This window comes from Euphorbia lathyris, chromosome 5 (genome assembly GCF_963576675.1).
Source record: "Euphorbia lathyris chromosome 5, ddEupLath1.1, whole genome shotgun sequence".
Taxonomy (NCBI): Eukaryota; Viridiplantae; Streptophyta; class Magnoliopsida; order Malpighiales; family Euphorbiaceae; genus Euphorbia; species Euphorbia lathyris.
This window is the reverse complement of record NC_088914.1, coordinates 48,241,181-48,264,703: the sequence shown is the minus strand read 5'-3', so window position 1 is coordinate 48,264,703 and position 23,523 is coordinate 48,241,181. Positions and strand designations below refer to the sequence as shown.

At 34.0% G+C, this 23,523-nt stretch overlaps 1 protein-coding gene across 7 annotated transcripts; it reads right to left on the bottom strand.

Moving 5' to 3' along the window:
* Positions 1–2,673: 2,673 nt before the first annotated feature.
* On the bottom strand, positions 2,674–22,666 carry LOC136229113 (ultraviolet-B receptor UVR8). Of its 7 annotated transcripts, none has more exons than XM_066017683.1 (15): positions 22,280–22,666; positions 18,815–18,891; positions 16,548–16,626; positions 10,793–10,852; positions 10,491–10,592; positions 10,301–10,394; positions 8,709–8,751; positions 8,574–8,619; positions 8,415–8,461; positions 7,645–7,747; positions 6,751–6,805; positions 6,606–6,672; positions 5,753–5,789; positions 3,127–3,209; positions 2,674–2,993 (listed from the first exon to the last, which is right to left on the bottom strand). In XM_066017683.1, the coding sequence occupies exons 1-15, from the start codon at positions 22,545–22,547 to the stop codon at positions 2,862–2,864; spliced, it is 1,293 nt and encodes a 430-aa protein (XP_065873755.1). In that variant the 5' UTR covers positions 22,548–22,666; the 3' UTR covers positions 2,674–2,861. The 7 variants fall into 7 exon arrangements, with proteins under 7 accessions (XP_065873755.1, XP_065873756.1, XP_065873757.1 ...); XM_066017684.1 differs by having other exon boundaries at positions 3,127–3,206; XM_066017688.1 differs by lacking the exon at positions 3,127–3,209 and having other exon boundaries at positions 2,855–2,993.
* Positions 22,667–23,523: the final 857 nt, after the last annotated feature.

The window sequence follows — 23,523 nt, the reverse complement described above, 5'->3', positions numbered from 1 at the left end:
GTTCTTTTCAATAGACATTGAATGATGCGGGCAGCCAGTCGACAACATGTGAGGAGACAGATAGTGAGAGAAGCGGAGCCAAGGGACAACACGTCTATGAAAAGGAATGACAAGCCACGTGAAGAACGGGGCTCACACGACGTGTCAAATAGACACACGACATGTGACCCCAAAAGAAATGAAGAGAAGTGTCAATAAAACACCCAAACGACGTGTGGCCTAAAACGAACAGCTCTTGGAAGTCTCTTATTTAATCCACACGGCGTGTGGCTTTCCTTAATCATCAAGCACTCATTTCTCCAACTTTCTCTTTATTACAAATTTGTCACTCCCTATTTACAACTCATGTCACTCCTTATTTACTCTTTTCTTCAGCTTTCTCTTTATTACAAGTTTGTCACTCCCTAGTTACAACTCATACCACCATCCTATTTACAAGATTGTCACCCTTTTACCCTTACCTTATTTTACCCTTAACCTTATCCTTTTAATTAGTTATATAATTTGACTTGTATGTAATTTGTCATTTAGGTTTTGAGATGATATGAGTTCTTTTTTTTTTTTTGTAATCAATTAACTTTTCATCAATCAATCAAAATTATCTCTTTGAGAGCTTTGTTTAGGATTCATCCCTTTAACAATTCTTACGGGTTTAATTCGTGAAATATTGGAATTAACTCCTAGTTTAGTTAGAGAAGAAACATCTTTATTGATTTAATATTAAAATCAACTCGTTCGTCACCGATCCGTACTAGAAAGAGATAAATGTTAACAAGTAAGTAAGAGATATTACCATTCGGTTGAGATTGTGGAGATTCTACTTTAATAGTTTCAATAGTAGACTTATCCTTAACATCTTATCGCATATATTAGCACGAGAACAAATGAATATTTCTATTGTTGGTGAACTTATTTTTTAATGGAAACAAAAGATTATTTAAAAGAGGGAAAAACAGAGTACAATTAAGGAGGTTGTTGTTGTTGATAAATCCAGACAAATTGCAAAAAAAAAAAAAAAAAAAAAAACATCATGGAATATGATTAGTCAGGAAACACAAGAGATAATACAAGAATTAAAGCCTTTTATGAGACGTAGGGAATTTGGAAGGTTTAAACATTGCTTCCAAATTCCAATATAACGTTTCTCCATACCCAACTCAAACTTAAACTCAAACTCCCTTCTATTTCTAAGGGCTAAGTTGATGCGATGCGACCAGAGTGGTTGAAGTTTGTCTTTACACAGCTAAACATATACATTGCTGGAGAATTTATTGAGCATTTTCAGGTAGAGAGAAAGCTTGAGTAAAGGAAGTATTCCCCTTCAATTCAACAAAGTAGAGGCAACATATTTGATCAACGCTTCTCTTTCCAAAATGCAGATGTTTGGGATGTTGATAAGGTCAATTAGCTTGTTTCGAACCTGCTGCCTTCGTTAACACGTTGTCCATTACCGACAATTTCAAGTAACAAATGAATGTACTTCAAATTCAATAGTAGAATTTGAAAAACATCCACATACAACAACGCTAACAATTTTACCCTTCCAGAACGCTTGCATCTTTAATCTCAGAATAGCCGAAGTTAGACCTATATAGTTATCTTGACCACCAATATTTGGGATGTTGATGAGGTCAATTAGCTTATTTCGAAGACGGGAGAATGTTCTTACTAAAAAAGATGGAATATTTGCCTTGCGTTGACACTTTGTCCATTGCCGTCAACTTCAAGCATCAAAGGAATGTACTTCAAATTCAAGAATTTGAAGTACATCCACATTGAAAAAAAAAAAAAAAAACTGTTTAATTTCCTATTCTATTACACAAATGCCTTCTTCCATTATAAATTCCTTACTTTCTACTATATTATATTTTCTTTCCACAAACAAGTTTACTGCAGTAAAACCTCTATATAGGAATACTCTATATAAGAATAACCTACAATTTGTTATAAAAAAATTCGGTCCCAACTTGGACCGGTTATAAATAAGAATAACCTCCCAAATGTTAATTGTTATACATAATCCAAGTCCCATCTTTAGAAACTATACCTCTATATAGGAATAATTATGTAAATAATGTATATATGTATTAAGGATTTAAACAAAATTTATTAAAAAATTTAAAAATTATTGAGATTAAATATGAGTTGGCACACAAATTCCAACTTTAACTATAAATTCTTACCATTTTCCCATAAAACTCTTTTCTTTATGTATTGGAAACTAAACTCAAAACTCTTCCAATTCTTTAGGTATTGGAAATAAAACTCGTAGACTTGATATGCTAAACATTAATTTGTTTTATTAAACTAAACTCAAAACTCTTCCAATTAGAGAGTTCTTATTGTTGTTAAATTTATAAACTTTAAGTGTTGATTTTTTTTTTTGGGTACCAAACTCTATATAAGAATAACCTCCCAATTGTTATACAAATTGTCCGGTCCCAAACGTATTCCTATATAGAGGTTTTACTGTAGTATCATTTATTTATTTATTATTCCTTTCATTTAAAATCTTGTGACCTTTTATATATGATAATTAAATTTGTTGTACAATATGATTTACTTTCAAAATAATAATAAATATTTTCAAATTACCAATCGAAAAACTTATTTAATATAAATGTGACATTTTTCAATTTGAATATTATTTTCATTTCGGAATAACACGAGAGCTTCTCAACATTATTGACTGAACCTTTTCTTATAGAAATATTGTGGCAAGATTTGAAGTGACAGATCTAGGATTTATTAAGAATGAGTGCTCCAATGCCTTGATTTTTTTTTTTTTTTTTTAATACCTGTACCCTAAAAAATTTAAAGCTCAATACATAATGGAGTTTGAGATGATAGGGTAAAATGATCTAAGAAAAAGAATCGAGTGTCTCGACTATGGCAGCAGTGTGGTTGAATCCGCATGATACTTGCAATGCTTTCACACTCTCTTCAAAACCCACCAACATAGGCTTCCCAATGTCAACATCACTTCCATTACCCTGTATGTATGTATATTATAGGGAGAGGAGAATTAATACATCTACACAAATTAAAGCAGTGATAATTTCTGAGCATAAATTATAAATTTATTCACTTTAACTCTAAAAAGTTGAAGGTACAAAAGAAACAAACCAATTGTCCACCAGAAGAATGGCCTTCATCAGAAAATGTTCCATTTGAACCTCCCCAACCCCAAGTATAGATGTTGCCCCCTACTTGTTAGTATTCTTAATAATCAGAAAATTAACAGACTTAACAAAATAGCATGAGCATCCCAAGCCATTTGGTTTTATATGATATATTCACTTAATGCTTAGCCAACTTATGATGTATGTGCAAACATAAAAAATACACATAAATGACAATTATTGTAATTTCAACATAATTAGATCATAATATTTAGGGCTAACTCTTCAGCAACAATTGAAATGCAGGATTCAATGACATAAAAATGAATATAATAACCCGTAAAAAATGAAGTTGAATCACCCAAAAGCACTTTCTTTTGCAAAATGAGATTTGAACCTTCTTACCCGTTTTCAGTTTCACCCAATGCTTTAATTTTTTTAGCTGTTCATAACTCTCAATTTGGTATCAGGTTTAATTTATTTCAGGCAATTCCTGTGACCTTTCCTTGATTGCGTTTCTTACTTTCACTCGGCATCCACACCCTGCATCTACAACTGAATCTATGACATTCGAATTTGTCTACAACTTGATGTATATGTGCCTTAGTCGACGATTTACAGTTAAAGGTAAAGAAGAAGAAGTTTGCAGGCTATTAAAGACACTCGGGGTTGAAGCAGGTTCCACGCACCTGGAGCAACAAAATTGATGCATATTTTCTTGAGAATGGCACTGAGAGAAGAGTAAGCCGAACTTATTTGCCAACAAGGTAAAAGTGACTTTCTCATCATTTCCCTTCATGTGGATGATGTGATCTACTATTTCTCTCATTAATGAATTCAGAGGATTTGAGAAGTAAGATTTGGGTTAGCTGCACTATTTTCTTGGGTTAGAAGCAAGGCAAGTTGAAGACTGAAACTCTATGTCAATGAGAATGTGCTTCCGATTTGCTTAAAACGTTTAACATGTTCAATTGCAAATGTGCAGCTATGCCTATGGATTTGAATGAGAAACTGAAGGTTTAAAAAAAAAAAAAAATCCAGAAGTTTGTATGGTGGCTTAATCTATCTGGCTCGTACAAAATTGACATTGTTTTTTTAATTTCTGTATTGGTATTTCTACAAATTCTATATTACATGCACACACATATATATACACAGCTAGCTACTCATATTACCCTAATCTCAATGAGACATCTTTACCCTACAAGCAGCCTAGAGACCTTTACCCTACAAGCAGCCTAAGCATGTTGTACCAGTCCTTTAACAGTCTTGGGGATACTCTATATTAATTACAGTTTTCTCAGTTGGAGTTAATTCCAGATTTTACGCATTTGCTTCAATGCATCTGGAGCTCCAAAGATTCCATATTGCTAGGATGATTGATTTTGGGGTGTGGTATGGTCATGTTTCAGATTTCAGATTTCAAATTGCTAGGTTACACTGACAGTGACAGCGATTGGCTGGATGTTTGGTGAATAGAAGAAGCAGTCACAAGTTACACATCTAACTTGGATCAGGACTATATATGCTGAAATTCAAAGCAAGCAAGCAAAATATACGGCTACAACTTCAACAGAATGTCAAGCAATCTGGTGACATGAATTTCTTGCAGATTGTTATAGTATGAACAAATGTGAACATAGCTAGCTGTCATAGAAGAATTCAAGGCAGCAATCAAAGGAGCAATTATAGGAGAGTTACAGAATGAATAGACAAAACAGTTGTTACAAAATGTATAGTCCAAACAGTAGCATAATCCTAGGAAATCAACCTTAACCGTATTAATTGTGATTGTTTGACTTTCCTTGTATAGCCTTTCTATTGTGTATAAACATGTGTATTTGTAACCCTTCATTATCAAGTGAATATATATTATTCTTTATTTTTTTCTTAGTAGAATTTTCTTAGAGGTGTTCTGTTAAGAAAAAAAGTGTGGTTGAATTTTCGAAATCCTCCAATCATCTCAACCCCCCCCCCCCCCCCCAAATCTCTCTCTCTCTCTCTCTCTCTCTCCATGATCGACCGTTCTGCAGAGTCTGGTAGCCAGGAACCCAAAGCTCACGCTCCATCGCAACCTTTGCACACTCCGACCACGCACCGGCGTATGAGGGCGTGTGGCTCACCAGAATCCGACCATCTTCATTGCGTCGACGCCGCCTCTTTCCCCTAGTTCTTCCAGTGTGGTTAGTTTCTGGTTGGACTACTTCTGATCTTTGGGTCTCTCTCACAATGTATTTCTTGTCTCTCTTGAGGCTTCCCTATTTGTTCCTTCTTAATTGGTGTGTCTTATTTGGGCTTTGTTCAATGCTTTCTGGCTGGCCTCTCTCCTAAGTATGACATAGCATGTAGCCAGGTACTGACTAGTGAGGCACCTATGTTGCACGGAAATAGACACCGGGAAACATTATTTAATATAGCTAGGAAACTATAATGGAAACAGACACGCTAATTAATAAGAGTTTCCGTGCAACATAGTGAGGCACAGTTCACAACAGATTGCATAGAAGAATACTGATTAATGAGAAAGAAAATCTGCAGGAACTTAAGATCTGATAGATATAAGGTAAACCAGAAAAAAAGATGCAACACATCATTAGTCATGTTCAAATTTGGACAAGCTATATGCTTACCCGAAATTGCAGCAGTATGCTTCCAACCACAGGAAACCTATCAGTTAATTTGCATAAAATCAACATGAATCTGGCGCAGAAGAGTATAGTTTTGGCAAACAACAAAAAGTGTCCAAGCATATTATTTTAAAGATCCAACATAGCTTGCTACTTAAACGAGTTTGAGCTGATTCCCACCCTGTCCTCCCTTGTTTTATTTCTGATTATGTCAGAAGACAAATAAGTATAGAGAATAACATGTAGGGGAGGAAATTACAAATTCCTGACCAGCATTTGTGAAAACACTTCACTTTTCTAGAATTGTAATAAAGAGTATTGTCCTTCAATTGTAGTTTAGCACCTTGCCTTTTAAGTGAAAAAATTATATGAAATGACATCATCATTTACATTTTTCAATTCTAGAAACTAATAAGTTATCTCATTTCAAAATTGAAGCACTAAAGTGTGATCAAAGTAATAACTCAAAAGTCCAAATTATATGATAAATTTATGGAAAGATTAAAACATAAAACAATTAAAAGCAGACTATGATTCATCTAATTTTGAAAAGCAGGATTCAAATGTTATAGAATTTTTATAATTTATCCTAACCCAAAAAGAATAGGAGCGGCCTCTTGCCAAATAAATTGGTAGGGGAAGGCTTGCCCCCAGTACACCCTTGTGGTGTGACCCCTCCCCGGACCCTCGCTCAGCGGGGACGCGTAATGCGACCGGGCCGCCCTTTTTTTTATCCTAACCCAAAAAGAATCAGCCAAAACAGCCTTATTGGCCCTGAAATTCATATCCATATCACAGCAAAATAGGTATGCCCATAAGATATTAGTCAAAATAAACCATAAAAAGATTTCCTAACCTTTTCAACAGGAGACCTCAAAGCCGGATCTTGAATTCTTTCAGGTAAATGTATGTTATTGGTAGAACTGTTAGCATAAAAACTCTATTAGAAAATAATGATGTCATTTCTCTCTAAGCCAAAGAAGAAGTCTTTATCTATATACCCAACACCAAGGCAACCGTTTTGATTGATGCCCCAAGCATATAATTCTCCATGACCTAAAGAATAAGTAGAAGGGAGTAAGGACAAATCTATGCTAGTAACCAAAATAAGCAGCACAAGTTTAGTTAAGTGCACAACCAGAATAAGCAGCGAAAGTCAGAAAAAACACCATTTCAAGTCGAAACTACATGAAACGGAAATTTAATTTACCACAAGAGAGTGTCAGCTATTAATATGAAGTGGACCTTTAACTATCAGCTTGAGCTTTTAGCTAAAACGGTTTCATGACATGGTATCAGAGCCAGTGTGACCAAGTGGTCCTGGATTCGATTCCTGGCAGCCCCATTTGTTGAGTTATTTGCAGGACATGGTAATATGTGCCTGTGGGGGTGTGTCAGCTATTAATATGAAGTGGACCTTTAACTATCAGCTTGAGCTTTTAGCTAAAACGGTTTCATGACAGAGAGTATAAGTATTTTATTGAATTACTATGAATACATGTAGTTTGTAAGACTATTATTATAGTTGGGGGATTGGGTGATGAAACAATATATCAAAATGACATAGGGAAACTTGTGAGGCTCATTATTCATGTCAATGTCCACTTGAAACAAGACGAGTAGCAACAATAGTGTACATTCCCTAAAATGTTTACACACACAAAAGCATCTTGAGGCACCTGGTCTTTCATTTTTTGGTGCATTGAGCCCCTGATCTTTTATTTTCTGTCACATTAAGCCCCTGACGAATTTCAAACACAGATGAAATTAATAAAAGACCAGGGGCTTAATGTGTCCAAATAAAAAATCAAGGGTTTAATGCACCAAAAAATGAACGATCGGGGCCTCAGGATGCTTTTTGTCTATATATATTTATGGAGAGAGAGAGAGATTACTTGTGACAGCACATGTGTGATATCCACCACATGCAACTTCTCCACAATTCGGCAATTCACCTACAAGATATGGTGTTGCAGCATACTTTGCCTTTCCAAAGCCCTAGATTATTTTTCCATCAAGTTAAAAGCATTGTTATAATAACATAATATTTTGCCAAAAGAATCAAAACAAAGATTTAAGCAGCTCTTTTGTATAATAGCAAATGTTAAATATTTTGTAGTATCCACTATCTAGGACTAAGGAAAACATATTAGCAAACAATTAAGTTGTATTCACAATAACTGATTTGCTAGCTGACCTTTAAAGGTATCCATAATTCATGTATGCTACAAGTCTGATTTTGCAACTTGTAGTCAAAGGTCAATTTAAGCAAAAATGATTTATTTATTTTTTGGCAAATGCACTGTACTTGTGTCTTCTGGTTGATTCAGCCCAACTTGACACTAAGCTAGTTTTGTAAAACTGTAGATTTTGATGAATCAACTGATATATATATCCAGGGATGAATTTCCCAGATAAGGTCATTTTGGCTGAATTGGACCTCACCAATTTTGCAGTTAATTGTTTTCTTCATCAAAAGAAACTACATTTCAATGTTAAAATAACCACTCAAGAATTTTATTTTATTTTAAATGTTCACTGTAAAAATCCGAAAAAAGTTCACTTTTAAAAGTAATTTGAGGATATTAAAAAAAAAAAAAAAAAAAAAAGTTTAGTAAAACAAGCAGAGTCAATAGTGAAATCTAAAACTAACTCTCAAACTTACCAAGCTATCCACTTCTTGTTCACCAAATACGAAAATAGAGCCATTTGCTGCAAATTTACAAATTCAGCCAAACAATAATGCAAGCAATAAAGTTCACAATAATAGTAATCCTAAAGAACACAAAGAAAAACATTTATAATATGTAGGCTAAATATGTACCATCAAGGCAAGCTGAATGAAGCAACCCAGCAGCAACTGTTTTCACCTGGGAGTCAAAAACCACTTACAACAGTTACTAATGCAAGAAAACTTCACTTTTAGGGAGGACATCAGAGCTAAACAAGTATATAATACCTTAACATCCTCTAGTTTCTTAATACGCCTTGGTGTATACTCACTGCAGATAAAATATATAACTATCCAAGAAAACCAAGAGAAAGGAAAACAGCAAAACCATAGCTAGTAGTCATAGACACTAAAAAGAAATAATTATATCCAAGATCCACAGTTGACACTTGATATGGTGGTGCTTATTCGGGTCATTGTTAAGTACATTTGAGCCTTTATGGAGTTCTATAAGTTGGTTAGTTTCAACAAAAATAGTTGTCAATCTAATATTATGGTAAACAATTTATTAGCCACTCACTTATTGCATATTAAGCTAGTCAATCAATCTAATTTCAAAAATACATTATGATGTCCTTAGGTTTTGTTTTCATCAACTATTTAGTCCCTACATCAGTTTTTAAATCTTTCACCATAAGGGATAGTAAATTACCAATATTCAAAAATACATTCTGGCTTTAATTTTTCTTTTTATCTACAATTCACTCATTTAGAATATATTTTCTTTATATAAAATATTGGTAAAGCTAAACTGTAGAATGTAAAAGTTTAAAGCTAGCTATAAATGATATTAAGAATATTGATGTGAATAATAGAATCAGTTTGATTAGAAAAACGAGCAAAAAAAAAAAATCACAATGATATAAACAAAAAAAAAAAATACTCATAATTTCCCTAAACCCTTATCTGTTCAAATTTCAAATAAATCGAAGCTCCAGCCTCAACATTCAGTATTCAAGTTCTGGTCTAGTGTTGTTAAAAGACACAGAGGTGCTTCCCTAGGCACCCAGGCAAGGAGAGATGAGGCAATAGCATCACCCAACACACTGGCAAGGTACCTTCAATCAGGTTCTTCCTAGAAAAGAACCATACCCTAGGCACTAGGCAAACAAAAGGGATGCCTGGGGTATGTTTCGGTTTCTTTGAAATTTTAAATAATATTTTCAAAAGGGAACATTAATTATTATAGGATTTTGGTAAGGAATAATTTGATTTAAGTAAAATCATAAAGAAAAAAGATTTGGTGTTCAGAAATAAATATTTACTTTGCAAACAAATTAAATCTATTTAAAAGGATGCAGATTGCAGAAGATTATTTCAAGTATAGGGCAGGCTTTGAGAGAACAAGCACATGTGTTTCTTTGGACAAAAAAAAAGGACACTGCAGGCAGATAATTTGCATACTTCAGTCTGCTGCTTGTGTGACAGAAAGAATTAGAAAACACAAATAAAAAAAAAACAAAAAGAAAAAACATCATCTTCTTCATGTAATAAGAATTCTACTTGATAATTATAACTTATATTATATTATGTTCATTTTATGAACTTCAATGCTGTTTCGGATATGTTCTTATCTTTTTTTTCAAGCAATGCCTCAATTCGCTCGGGCAAGAGCCTAGAATGGCACCTAGCGCCTGCAACTGTATTTTTATTTTTTTATATGAAAATATAGCATAAATATAATCACATTATCTGGTTGGAACACATATACATTTTACCTTCATTGTGGGATTTTGACATCCAAAGCCCCAATTCAAAAATATTGAATAGGAGAATGGAACCGGGATCTAAACAAAGATGAGAAAAGCATTTGTACCAACCTGTTGCTCGTCAGAAACCCACAAATGCTTGATTGGTTTCCATGACCAAGTCTTCCAGACCCTCCTGCTCCCCAACTTAATGCCTCACCTTCACCTGCCGAAGACACCAAACTGAAGTAATGTTTACACAAAGCGTAACTTTCATTGCAATGAGGTATGAAAAACGATTTAAAATTATTCCATGGCTCACCAGTAACAGCAACAGAGTGCTCTGCACCCAGAGCAACCATTTTAATGGAAAGCCCATTTAAGCAATCCACTTTTGTTGGTGTTGGGACTTCTTTCTTTGCCTCTGTATATTAGTAGATACATTCCAGCGTGAAAATAAGTTCCAAATTCCAATTAAACATTCTTCCTGTTACTAATCAATGTTTTCGCCCACCCTTACATTAATGAAGACCTCCAAACACAAATAAGGATGCAAATATGGAAAATAAGATTGACAATGACAAGTAGAAGACAGAATTCACAAGTAAGAAGTTCAGATATTACTTTTGCCTAGGCCCAGCTGTCCACTTGAGTTCCTTCCCCACATATAGAGCTCCCCATCAACTACAAGAATAATAAGAATTATGATAACAAAAACAAAACAGAATATATATATAAGCAGCCCCTACATCCTAACCCAAAAATGTAGAAGAAAAAAAAGGAAACTACAAACAACAAAAAATGCTTAAATGTGAGCACATCTACAGCCTAAAAACCTTCTAAAGTTCTAGCAATAAATGAAAACGTTAATCCTCTTCAAAGGTTCCATCTGGCCTGATACGGAGACATGATAAACTACGACATTCCCCACCATTGAGTTAAATATTGAACACCTATGACACCATGATGCAACAATTTTGTCATGTAATCACTACTAACTGATACATCAACCAGTCATATGAATTATATATATATATACACACACGAAATAAGCTGTAAAACTATAATGTCACATTTTCTCCCTAGTACCTCATGCTGAAAAACAGCGAATGAATCATCGCTCTTGAAACTTGAACATACTTCCAACTTAATTTGGCAAGCCAAAATCTAAAACCTATCTCAATATGAATCCCATTTCTCTTTTTTTTCTTGCTCCAAATTTGAAGTTAAAGTAGTTACTTTTTCTGTCTTTTAGCATGTTGTTATAGTTTATATTATCACTTCAAATGCTAATATTAGAATGGGAATCTTAATATCATTTTATGTTCCCTTCAAGCTAATTAACATATAATGAATATGGTAGTTATTTTTATTACGTTTAGCTAAAAAATCATTCGTGCTTCCCCAAAGGAAAGGCTCAAGCTCTCTTTTTTTTGCCAGCAACTTGACCCCTCTCTTGCTTGTCCCCTGATGACAGCCATATCTTTCAGTATCCCAAGAGCATGCTTTTCCAGAAAACGCAAAAGCTTTGGTAATGCCCTAAAAAAGATGCGTATCTTTCTTGTATTCCATGGGTTTTTTTCAATCTCTCATAGCATTCCATGTAATTATTGGCTAAATGCTCTTTGTTTGAGCTTTGGTCCTTACAAAAGAACATGACTACAAGCGCATTTCCATTTTCGACCACGCGATTTCTTGCATGACCACTTGTTGTGTAACATAATTTGCCATTTCTGAGGAAAATATTCCATGCAGAAATTGCAAACGTCATTCTTAGACTCATGATTATAACTGTTATAGTATGTACAGCTGTATATACTATACTAGCTATATAGGTGTATTGGGACTCAACATAATAGGGTTGGCAGTATTAACATAGATAATATACTGTTCATATTTGTATATAAATATGTTGTAACCTATCCTTAAGCATTAAGTGATAATAAAAGAATATTTCCTTCACTTCTCTCTGTTTACATGGTATAAGAGCTTAGGCTCAAAACTCTTTGTATCTCAGTTCCGGGCAATATTTTCCGGTGTAAGCTACTGTTAGTGAGCTTCCCCTTCCTCCGATCGGTGTCTCTTTGAAATCCGGTCAATGGAATCACAACGTGTGATCCACACGTGCCACTTTATCTAGTCGCCCCGACCACCATGCACGGGCGCGTGACAATGCGTGGCACATCAGTTTTCAGCCTTTCTTTTTCCAGTTGGTTTCTTCTAAATCTCGTTTTCATGGTTTGGGTTGGTTGGCAATAGAAAGTATTTTGTTTGGGTTTTTTTGGTGTGGATTCTGTTTTGAGTTGTGTATTTGGCCTTTTTATATTGATAGTGGTTGGGCTTTTAGTTTGTGGGCTAGTCGAACAAAATTTGTGTGGAAACTTAATTTGTTAGACTTGGTTGCAAATGGCAGACAAGAAATTTTTTACGGAAATTTCATTTGGTAATATGAAAATATGCGACAGAAAATTAAAGGATTATTTGCTGATAGTACTGACGTAGAGAATCATCTAACTTAGAAGGATGATGAAAAAGGAAAGAAATGGGGGATGGTGGATTGTAGGCTGTTTAATATGATTCAAAATACTCTAGCCCCCCAATATCGATGATATTGTAACCGACTGTCTTGCATCTATGCATACGAGTAAAAAGGATTTATCTCATATTCATAAGTTGCTATTGAAAATCTATCGTGCTAAACAAAAGGGGCGTACTTTGTTCCAATACTATAATGATTTGAGACAAGCTTTTGAGGAAAAACGAGCTTTATTTCCTATTGTTGCTAATGTCAAACGGATGCGAGAAAAAGAGGATCGCACATTCATTCAATGCTTCCCTCGTATAAAGTAGCTCGCTCTCGGCTATTAACTAGTGGGGAACTTCCCTCTTTCTCTAATATTTATGCTTGGTCACTTCATGTATGCAAGGATGAAGATGGTGATTTGAGCTCTAGTGTCTCAAGAAACAGCACCCTTAGTAAGCAATGGAGCACGAGTGGTCATCAGAATGCTCCTGGTAACCGTAACTCTCCTAAAGTCGGTTATCATTATGGAGAAGAGGCGCATATCAAGAAATATGTTGGAAGTTGCATGGTAAACCTCCACTCTCTGATCTAACAATCATTTCATTATTTCAGCAAATGAATATGCTCGACTTCAACAGCTCCCCATGAATCATGGTGTTCCTCAATCTTTTGTTTTAGCTGACACGTGTAATCATGTTGCATGCCTCTCCACATCCTCTCATAGTTGGGTTATCGACTCACCAAATCATATGAATGGTAACTCAGGTATCCTTTCTTCTTTTCATACCTCTCCCAATCTTCCGCCTGTTACAATAGCCAATAGTGCTACAACTCCTGTAAATGGTCAAGGAACGGCTAATCCTACCCGCATTACTTATCTTCTGTTTTATGCCTGCCTCAATTTCCTTAATTGTTGTGTTACTTTCTTTCCCACTTATTGTCTATTTCAGGATCTTGGGACGAAGCAGAATATTAAAGTTATGTCCTAGTCTTCAAAGGGAATCTACTTTGCAATGTGAAGCTTGACAGTTCACTAAATATCATTGATTCTGTTTTTAAGTTAGTTCACGCTGATGTGTGGGGTCCTTGTCCAGTTATTCTGAACTTGGTTATCGGTATTTGCAATGGATAATTTCTCTCGAACCACTTGGCTTTATCCTTTGAAGTATCGTTCTAATTTGTTCACTGTGTTTTGTAACTTAATTTAACAAAATATTTGCATCTAGCGAAGCGACAATGCCAAGGAATATTTATCCAGCACATTCCAGTCTTATCTCAATCATGTTTCATAAGTCCCTAAGGTTTTCTGGGTAGATGATGTATCCACTATTAATCTCCACTATTCTTAATGGTCAGATTCCGTATTCCATTCTTTTCCTTCTCAATCTTAATTTTCTCTTGCACCTCGAATTTTTGGATGTACTTGCTTTGTTCAAGCTATGCGTCCTCAGATATCTAAACTTGATCCCGAATCTCTCAAGTGTGTCTTCTAGGCTATTCTCGATTCCATCTGCCGATGTCACATTCTTTGAAAATACACCATTCTTTCATCCATCTCCATCATCATTTTTCCCGTCCTTATCTACCAATAACACAAATGATGATTTCTGATATAAACTGTGAGTGAACATGAAGTCTCTCGTCCCTATCGGAATGTTATTCATTAAGTTTATTCTCGACGTGTACAGCAGTTGTAGCACCAGCTCCAGAACCAGCTCCAAATCCCTACACCAATATTTCTTCTTCTATTCCATATCCTGCGTCTTCTTTTGATTCAAAAAGGTACACGTACTTACACTCATCCTATTTCTTCCTTGGTATCCTATGATTCCCTATTAGTCTCCTCCAAGTCTTTTGTAGTCTCTTTAGACTATTTTTTGAGTCATCGGAGTTGGGTGGAAGCAATGCAAGAAGAAATAAAGGCTTTGGAAAGTAACCATACTTGGGATCTTGTTTCTCTACCGGCCTAGAAGAAAGCTATTGGTTCTAGATGGGTATTTACTATTAAGATAAATCCTTATGGTACAGTGGCTCGTCTAAAAGTTTGATTAGTTGCCAAAGCCTATGCTTAGATATATGGCATTGATTACTTTGATACTTTCTCTCCTGTTGCCAAATTGACTTCTATTCGGCTATTCATTTCTTTGGCTGCTACTTATAATTGGCCGCTTCATCACCTTGATGTTAAAAAAAATAGAGATTTACATGAAGAGGTTTATATGGAGCAACCACCTGGGTTTGTTGCTTAGGTGGAGTCTGGGAAGGTATGCAAATTGAGGAAGTCACCATAATGGACTGAAATAATCCCCTCGTGTTTGGCTTGGAAGATTCAGTGCTACAGTAATTGAATTTGGTCTTCGTAGAAGTGCATATGATCCTTCTGTTTTCTTTACAACATCTGGTTCTGGATATATTCTTTTAGTGGTGTATGTTGATGACATAGTGATCATTGGTAATGATACATCAAAAAATACAAAGTTGAAACATTTCCTTGGTAATTTGTCTCACTAAGAGAAAGTATTGTCTAGATGTGTTAGAAGGACAAATTGAATCAAAGACTTGTGATGCTCCTATGATACCAAACGTGAAGTTAAAAGGCGATGAAGGTGAGTTGCTTAAGAAACCTGAAAAATACATAAGAGTTCTTATGAAATTGAATTATCTAACAATCACTCGCCCTGATATTTGAACGGAGCTCCTCGATGAGGTATGTTGTATCAAAATCATGGTCACCATATTGCAGAAGGGTTCACAGATGCAGACTATGCTGGGGATCTTTCAGATGCACTCTACGACTGTATTGTGTGTTTGTTGGAGGAAATCTTGTTTCTTGGAAAAGCAAAAAGCAAAGTGTGGTGTCTCGATCCAGTGCTGAAGTTGAATATCGAGCTATGGAAAAAACTACATGTGAGCTTGTATGGTTACATCGCCTTCTCGATGAACTTGGGGTTGTACGGACAAAACCAATGAACTAATGGTGTGATAATGAAGCATCTATCTAGATTGCGAACAATTATATGTTTAATGAGAGGACCAAACATATAGAAGTTGATTGTCAATTTACGCGGGAAAAGTTAGAAGACGGTACAATCAAAACTCCACATGTCCGGACAGTTACAGATGTGTTTACCAAACCTTTGCCCGGAAACCGGATCAATTATATTTGTACCAAGCTATGCATGATCAATATCTATCCTCTAGCTTGGGGGGAGTGTTATAGTATACTATGTACAGTTGTATACACTATACTAGCTATATAGGTGTATTAGGACTAAATATAATAGGCTAAATTGCTGGCAGTATTAACATAGATAATATACTGTTCATATTTGTATATAAATATGTTGTAATCTATCCTTAAACATTAAGTGATAATAAAAGAATATTTCCTTTACTTCTCTCTCTGTTTACAATAACTAAGATTCATTGTCAAAAACCTTAATTTTAATTCGTGCCCCCAACCAAACCTAAAAAGAAATAATCGGGTCCATCTCAGAACTTGACACAGAGACACAGTTACTGAAAAATGCATTAAATGTGCATGTAGGAGTTGGACATCAACTTGGCAATTTTACCTAACTTCGTATCAAGAGCTCAGCTAAGCACTTACAATATGAGCAATACTCAACTAAAACAATTTATCTACCTTCCCCCTTCCTCGTTTATGAAATCAATCAACTTGTTACTTTATGTCTAGTTCCAGCTATAACAATAAAGTTTCTGCAACCAAATCATTACTATAGTCCTCTTATTTATTTATTTTTGAAAAAAGCAGATATACATTTTATCACATAAAATACAAGGCATGCAGATCATCAGAATCGCATCCCCTTCCCCTCCAGTCTACCAACCTACCTGTAATAGCAGATGAGTGATGGTAACCAGCTGAAATGTGTATAATTTCCTTCTTCAATCCAGAAACCTCAGTAGGTTTCTGCAATTACAAGACCAAAAAAACAAGCAACAATATATATATATATAAAGGCTTAATTAGTTTAGTACAAATTAACCAGTGAATTTTAAGAGAATAAAAAAGGAATGACACTACCGTCTCCAGAAAGGTTATCATAGTTCAAAAGTCAAACTACAATGCAGTCAAAACAAACACAGCTACTTCCATCATATATAGTTAATATTTTTAAAAATAAGATAAGTGATACATGCACATAGCAGATAACTAAATGCATGGATAAAGCCAACAAAACAAAATAGCTCATAACTTCTGGTTATCTTTTTAGTTCAAGTTTAACAAATCTAGTAGGGATAAGACATTGACAATTTGTTATTTAATATCAAAGAATTTCATACTCATGCTTTAATGGATGAAACAGGGAGGTTTCGTGATGGACCAATATCAGATTAATCAATTCTTGGAACTACCACATGTTTCATGATAGTCAACAATACAAGAATGCACTATAGAAATAAAGCAATTGCTGTAAGTGTATATAACAATAATTGAAGTGAAAAAGAGAAGAATATTGTGCATCATGGAGCATGTGTTTTATTGGTTATTGTTACAGATGTACATAGCTGTTAACTACATTATAGGGATAATGATAAGGATTATCATTATTATAGGAATTAATTAGTATTGATTTGCTTTTCCAGTTTATCATTAATCCTTTGTATAAATACCTGTACCTTTTCTTTACCAATACAGGACATTCTCTCTACTGCTTCTACATGGTATCCAAGCTGCCCTTGTGAGCAGTGTTTGTGTTCTATTTTTTTCCGGTATTTCCATTTATGCCCTAACACTTTCTGGTTGGCACAATGCAATGATAGAAGTGCTTGGATGCTAATGGTACTTGGGATCTGGTAAATTTTCCTGTAGAGAAGAAGTCTGTTGGATGTAAATGGGTGTTTGTTGTTAAAGTCAACAATGATGGTTTTGTGGCTCGTTTAAAAGCTCATCTTGTAGCTAATGGTTATGTTAAGACCTATGGGATTGACTATTCTGACACTTTTTTTTTCCGGTGGCTAAGATGACTTCTATTCAGCTCTTTATTTTGATGGCAGCTTGTTCCAATTGGCCTTTGCATCCGTTGGATACTAAAAATGCTTTCTTACATAGGGATCTTCACGAAGAATGTCTACTGCTCAAGGGAGTATGGCAAAGTTTGCCGTCTCTAAAAATCTTTGTATGGCATGAAACAAAGTCCAATCCACGACTTTCTTGCCATTTCTTTGTTGGTAATGCAATCACCCAATTTCTCCTCAATTTTTATTGTTTCTTGCCATTTCTTTTTCTCTACAATTTACTTTCTCACTCTGTCCTCTCTCAATTTCTATTACTTTGCTCTAGTTCCAATCAACTAGTTATGCATGAGTTCATGGGCTCAAGTCATAACAATTTTATCTTGAAGAGGTAAAATGGACAAGAAAGGGAAAGAACACCATGATTGATAGCACTTCACCAAAACTATGGAAGAGAAATTTATAATGCAAGAAGAAAATTATTCTAAACTTGCAATTTATGACCTAGCTTCATGAATTTCTCTGGTTTTGTTTCTTGAAAATAAAAATACTCGACTATGTCTGCAAGAAATTATAAGACTTTGGCTTCAGGTTAGTGGACCATAAGGAGTTTATCAAGAACGACATTGGAATTCATTTTGATACCAAAGAAAAAGAAGAAGATGAAGGTACAGATGAAAAACTATGAACCAAGAGATACATGTGATTTAAGCTAGAAATATTTGATCATGACTCTAGATGGAAAAGTTGTAAGGGAAAATAAATTTTTATGAAACTATATCTCAAATTAGAAGAGAAACAATTATTTCAAGCTATATGTCAAAATGCCCAAGTAAACTGCTTGTTGGATCTTTTGGGGTAAGGTTGAAATTGTTTGAGTGAAGGAGTACTATGATGGACATATTTGGCAGGGGTTTGAGTTGATTATATTTGATTTGGGCAATCAAATACGATGCATTTGATGTTTGCTGACAGTAGAGAAAGAAAAACACTTTTGTACCTTTGCTGTTGAAGTTCAAATCGGGCTAACTTGAAAAAATAAGAAGAAATGAACAATAACTACAATTGACCTTAGTTGAAATCAACCACAACCAAAAGAAAAAATAATAAATAAAAAGGCTGAATGTCAACAACATACTTACCAAAGCATGAGTGTCATTGCATGATATGCCAAGTTGCCCAAAATCATTAAGACCAGTGGCAAAAACTCGCCCACTTTCTATTAAAGGAGGAAAAAAGATATATAAGACTTCAATTTACCATGGAAATATAATATCACAACAATAATTAATTTTATGAAGAATAATTTTTTAGTCAACCATGATAAGCATTACAAACAATTTAAGGTTGTCATGACACAAAAAGTATAGTTATTTAAGCAAAACTATTTGAAAACTTCTCGCTTCCACTTTCTCCATCTTCACCCCACTCTTCACTACCACTTTCTCTATTTTACTTTTAACAAGATTATATAATTAATACAAAAATATGTCAAAATACATGTTAGATCATCATTTTAACACTATAAAAAAAAAGGAGCTTTGCACATTCTAAGGCATGAGAATCCTAGCAAGTTATTATTCGTGGGAACACTTCATTTTGGTACCAAAAAAATCTGAAATGGAATTCAAATGAATATTTGAATAACCAAATTTCAAATGGACAATATGATGATTACTATTTGGCTTTGTTGATAACCGAAGAAGTCATGTTAAATACTTGCTTATTATAAGGGTCTGCTTGGATGAAGGTTTCACAAGGTTCGTTAAAGGGAGGGGAGGTTACTTAGAGAACCTCCAGATCCCACCAATTTGGTGGGAATGAAATTGAGGTTATTTCAAGGTTTTTTAACCCTCATCTAACCTTCATTTCCATTTAAACTCCTTTCCAAGTAAGGTTAGGAAAATAACCTCCATTTAAACTCCTTTCCAAGCATGGTTAGGAAAATAACCTCCATTTAAACTCCTTTCCAAGCATGGTTAGGAAAATAACCTCCCTTTAATTAAGTGGTTATTTCTCATACAGTGCTTCAAAGTGTTCCCTAGGCATTGAGACCTCAAATTACCTAAGGCACTAGGAAACACCCTAGGCCCTTGCCCAATTAAAGTAAAGTTCTAGTTAAAAAAAGGGTAAAATATACATAAACAGTACAAAAGTTTCACAAGATTAACATAAAATCAAATAAATTATACTTACGATAACATCAAGTTTCAATGCCCAAAAGATAAAAGGCCAAAGGAATAAAAGCACGAGCTAAATAAAGACATCTAAGTTCTAAAATTAAGCACACAAATCCTTATGTTCTTATGCATTATCATTTAATTCTACCAAATCATCTTTTCATCATTTTGCGAATAAATGTTGATTCTTTGTCTCTTTATGGGAGTAGTAAGGAAGCGGTGGTCACTTGTTAGCACTGAACAGTCTCTTTATTCTTAAAGAGATGCATCTTTTTTTCCTTTCCCCATTTATTATTTTGTTCTCTTCCTGTACCTCCCACTCCTCTTAAACAGTTTTTTTTTTTTTTTTGCAAGCTAAAATACGTTTTGGGAAAACCAAATTATTATACTGGACTTTAGTGAACCTTGTGAAACCTTCATCCAAGCAGACCCTTTTACTTTCTTTCTTTTTTTTTTTTTTTGTTATTATATAGGATGTTGTTACCTTAAACTATATACTTCTTTTCCGAAACCCCTTAAATTTTCAGAAAAGACAATATATATAAAAGGCAAGCTTGGGCGCTGCCTAGGCAACCCTAACTGCAGCCCGCAGTGCCTCATCCAAGGATATGCCAGGCACTACAGCATCCCTGCCTCGCCTGCCTGGGCAACTTTGGAGCTCTTGACAATGTTTGAAACGATTGAACCCAAAAACTCAATTTGATATGTAAGGTCCAAAAATAGTATTTATATTTTCTTTGACACACCTGGCATGCAAATGTCACTTAGGCTTGAAGCATATACAACAGAAGCCGACTCTACTATGTGTTGAAATTTCATTAATAAATGATGTTGCTAGGATTCGAACCTCATCTGCTGGGTCTAAGAGGCTCTAAAATATCATGTTAAAGAACAATTCAGCCCAAAAGCTCAAGTTAATATAAATTCCCCTTCATTGATTTAGCTTCTTTGTACCATTCATTTGGAGAAAGAAAAAGGAAAAACTTTTACTAGGCTAAACAGGTCTTGAGAAACAAGGATTTGAAACTCCTACTGCTCAAGCATGGACCAAAAGGAAGAAAAAAAAAGGGCCAAGGGATTTTTTCTGGTAAGAAACATCATGGGGCCCCTAATCTTTTTTTTTTTTTGTTCATTAAGCCCCGGTCTTTTATTTAGATACATTAAGCCCCTATATTTAATTTTTGGTCACATTAAACCTTAGATGACCAAAAAAGAAAGCTTTGAACATAAAACTCAGAGTGTTATTCATTTCAACTTTTCACTATTTGAAAGCAGTTTTTGATATGTGTAATGTGGCTATGGGGAAATTGTAAAAACCTTAATTTAAACTGTAAAAAATATAATTTCAAACACAGATGAAACGAATAACGCTTTTTTAACTGAATTATATGTTCACAACAAACTAATTTGACAAGCAAGGGCTTGATGGGACAAAAAAATGATCTGGGGCTTAATGCGTTCAAATAAAAGAAAGGCTTAATGAACCAAAAAATGAAAGATCAGTCAAGATGCTTTTTGCCTATTTTTTTTAAAGTAAGGACCAAATTGTAATCTTTTTAAGAATTCTCAACCGTTGTTGCATCCTTAAGAATATATATGAACTGTAACAGTTCTTAGAAATTTTGAAATTGCATGGACCAGTTATTGTAAGATGCAAACCAGATAGGAGAGCAGAATCTATAAATGCAATTTAATATTAAGTCAAAGATAATTGAGAGAGCCATTGGCACCCGCATAAAGCAGTGAGTTTATAATAGAAATCAATTCTAGCCTAGATGGAAACAAGAAGTTTCGTCAAAATTACATCAGAGAAACTGATACACCTTATAATGAATTAGAAGGTAAAGATGGATTATGAAAATGAGATCTCGTCTAATCACATTCTTACCATCTAAAGAGAAAGGGCTAACTTCAAATTCCAAGTACTTGCGCAGCACTGTAAGTTTTAAAAGGTGCTTTAGATGTATAAATTGGAATAAACTATTGAAAATGACTGAGTATAAGAAGAACCACCTGTTGTTTCATAGTTGCTTCCTAGACTTGCTTAATCCTTTTTAGGATGGATTAGTTATAAGTTTTTTTTTAGTTTACTTCTACCAACATGCAACTAGAACTGTACAATGATGGTGCGCATACATCGTACATGTCAAGAGAGATTTCTCTGATGCTGCTGCATCATCTCATAATTCCAAATATTTTACCCCTGTCAAATGCCTAATGACAGACAGATGAGTCACAAAAAAAACTAAACATAAACATATGTTTGTCAAATCTAGATAAAATGGAGATTGTTACTTAAAAAAACAAGTAATTCGAGATAAAATATAACTAATCCACAGTTCTGACAATTAATAAGACAAATTCTCTCACCGAATTCGGAAAATGAAAGCAAAAAGATGGAACAGAAAAGAAAGAGAAAAGAGAAACCTGTCAAGAAGAGGGTATGAGCTCCACCGCAGGCAAGAGATTTGAGGCCTTCATTTGCAAAGGCAGAAAAAAGCAAAAGCTTAGGCCTCCATTGAGAATTCAAGCAGCCCAATCCCAATCTTCCAAAATCGCCATTGCCCCATACAGCCGCATATCTTCCTCGCTTTGGCTCGCTTGACATCCATCGTTTAAATTCGTGAGTATATATATGCAAACCCAACTTATTTGTTCTGATTTTCAAGCTGGCTCTGCTCAACATAACGATCATAGCTGAATTGTGTGTCGTTAAAAATGCTTGATTCTTCAGAGTTGATCAGGAGAAGTTAAACACCTTTTGCCATACAACCAACCACCAATTGTTATCAAAAGCCCACCTGTCAAACAGAACCGGAATAGTTTTTTTTTTTTTTTTTATGGAAGAACCGGAATAGTTAAACCTTAAATTCGAAGGGATTCAAATAATTCTAAAAAATAATAATTGTTATAAAAAAAAAACCTATCTATATTATATAATATAAAACAGTAATGATGTAACGATAGTTCCGACTCCTTAATTTTTATTGATTAAATATAATATTAATTAATTATTATTAAATATTTTCAATTTAATATCTAATCTGATATTTAACGTGAATCAATATTTAATGTGATATGTCTATAAAATCTAATGTGATTTTTTATTATAATCAAATATTTTATACGACAAGTCCATAAAATCTAATAATCACCATATTAATCCATAAAATCTAATCTAATCTAATGTGGCTGAATTAATTGATAAATCCATAGTGATAATTATCCAATAAATATGATTAACAATTTTTTTATATAATGTGATAAAAAATATCTAATCCAATTTTTTTTGCGTGAATCAAATATTTAATGTAATAAATCTATAAAATATAATTTCATCTTTTTTATTATAATCAAATATTTAATGTGATAGGTCCATAAAATTTAATAATCACCATATCTTTTATATATAAAAAAAATATGTGCAAAATCTTTTATTATCATGTGCCCTTTGGGCACATGATAGAAAAACCATATATATATATATATATATATATATATATATATATAATATAAAACAGTAACGATGGAATTGAGTTGTTACTTCCTTATTTTTTACTGAGAAAAAATATAATATAATATATAATATATTAATTTTAATTATATTATTATTTTTATCTATAAAAAGATTATTTTATACGTATTATATCTAAGAGTTCTACAGAATTTAA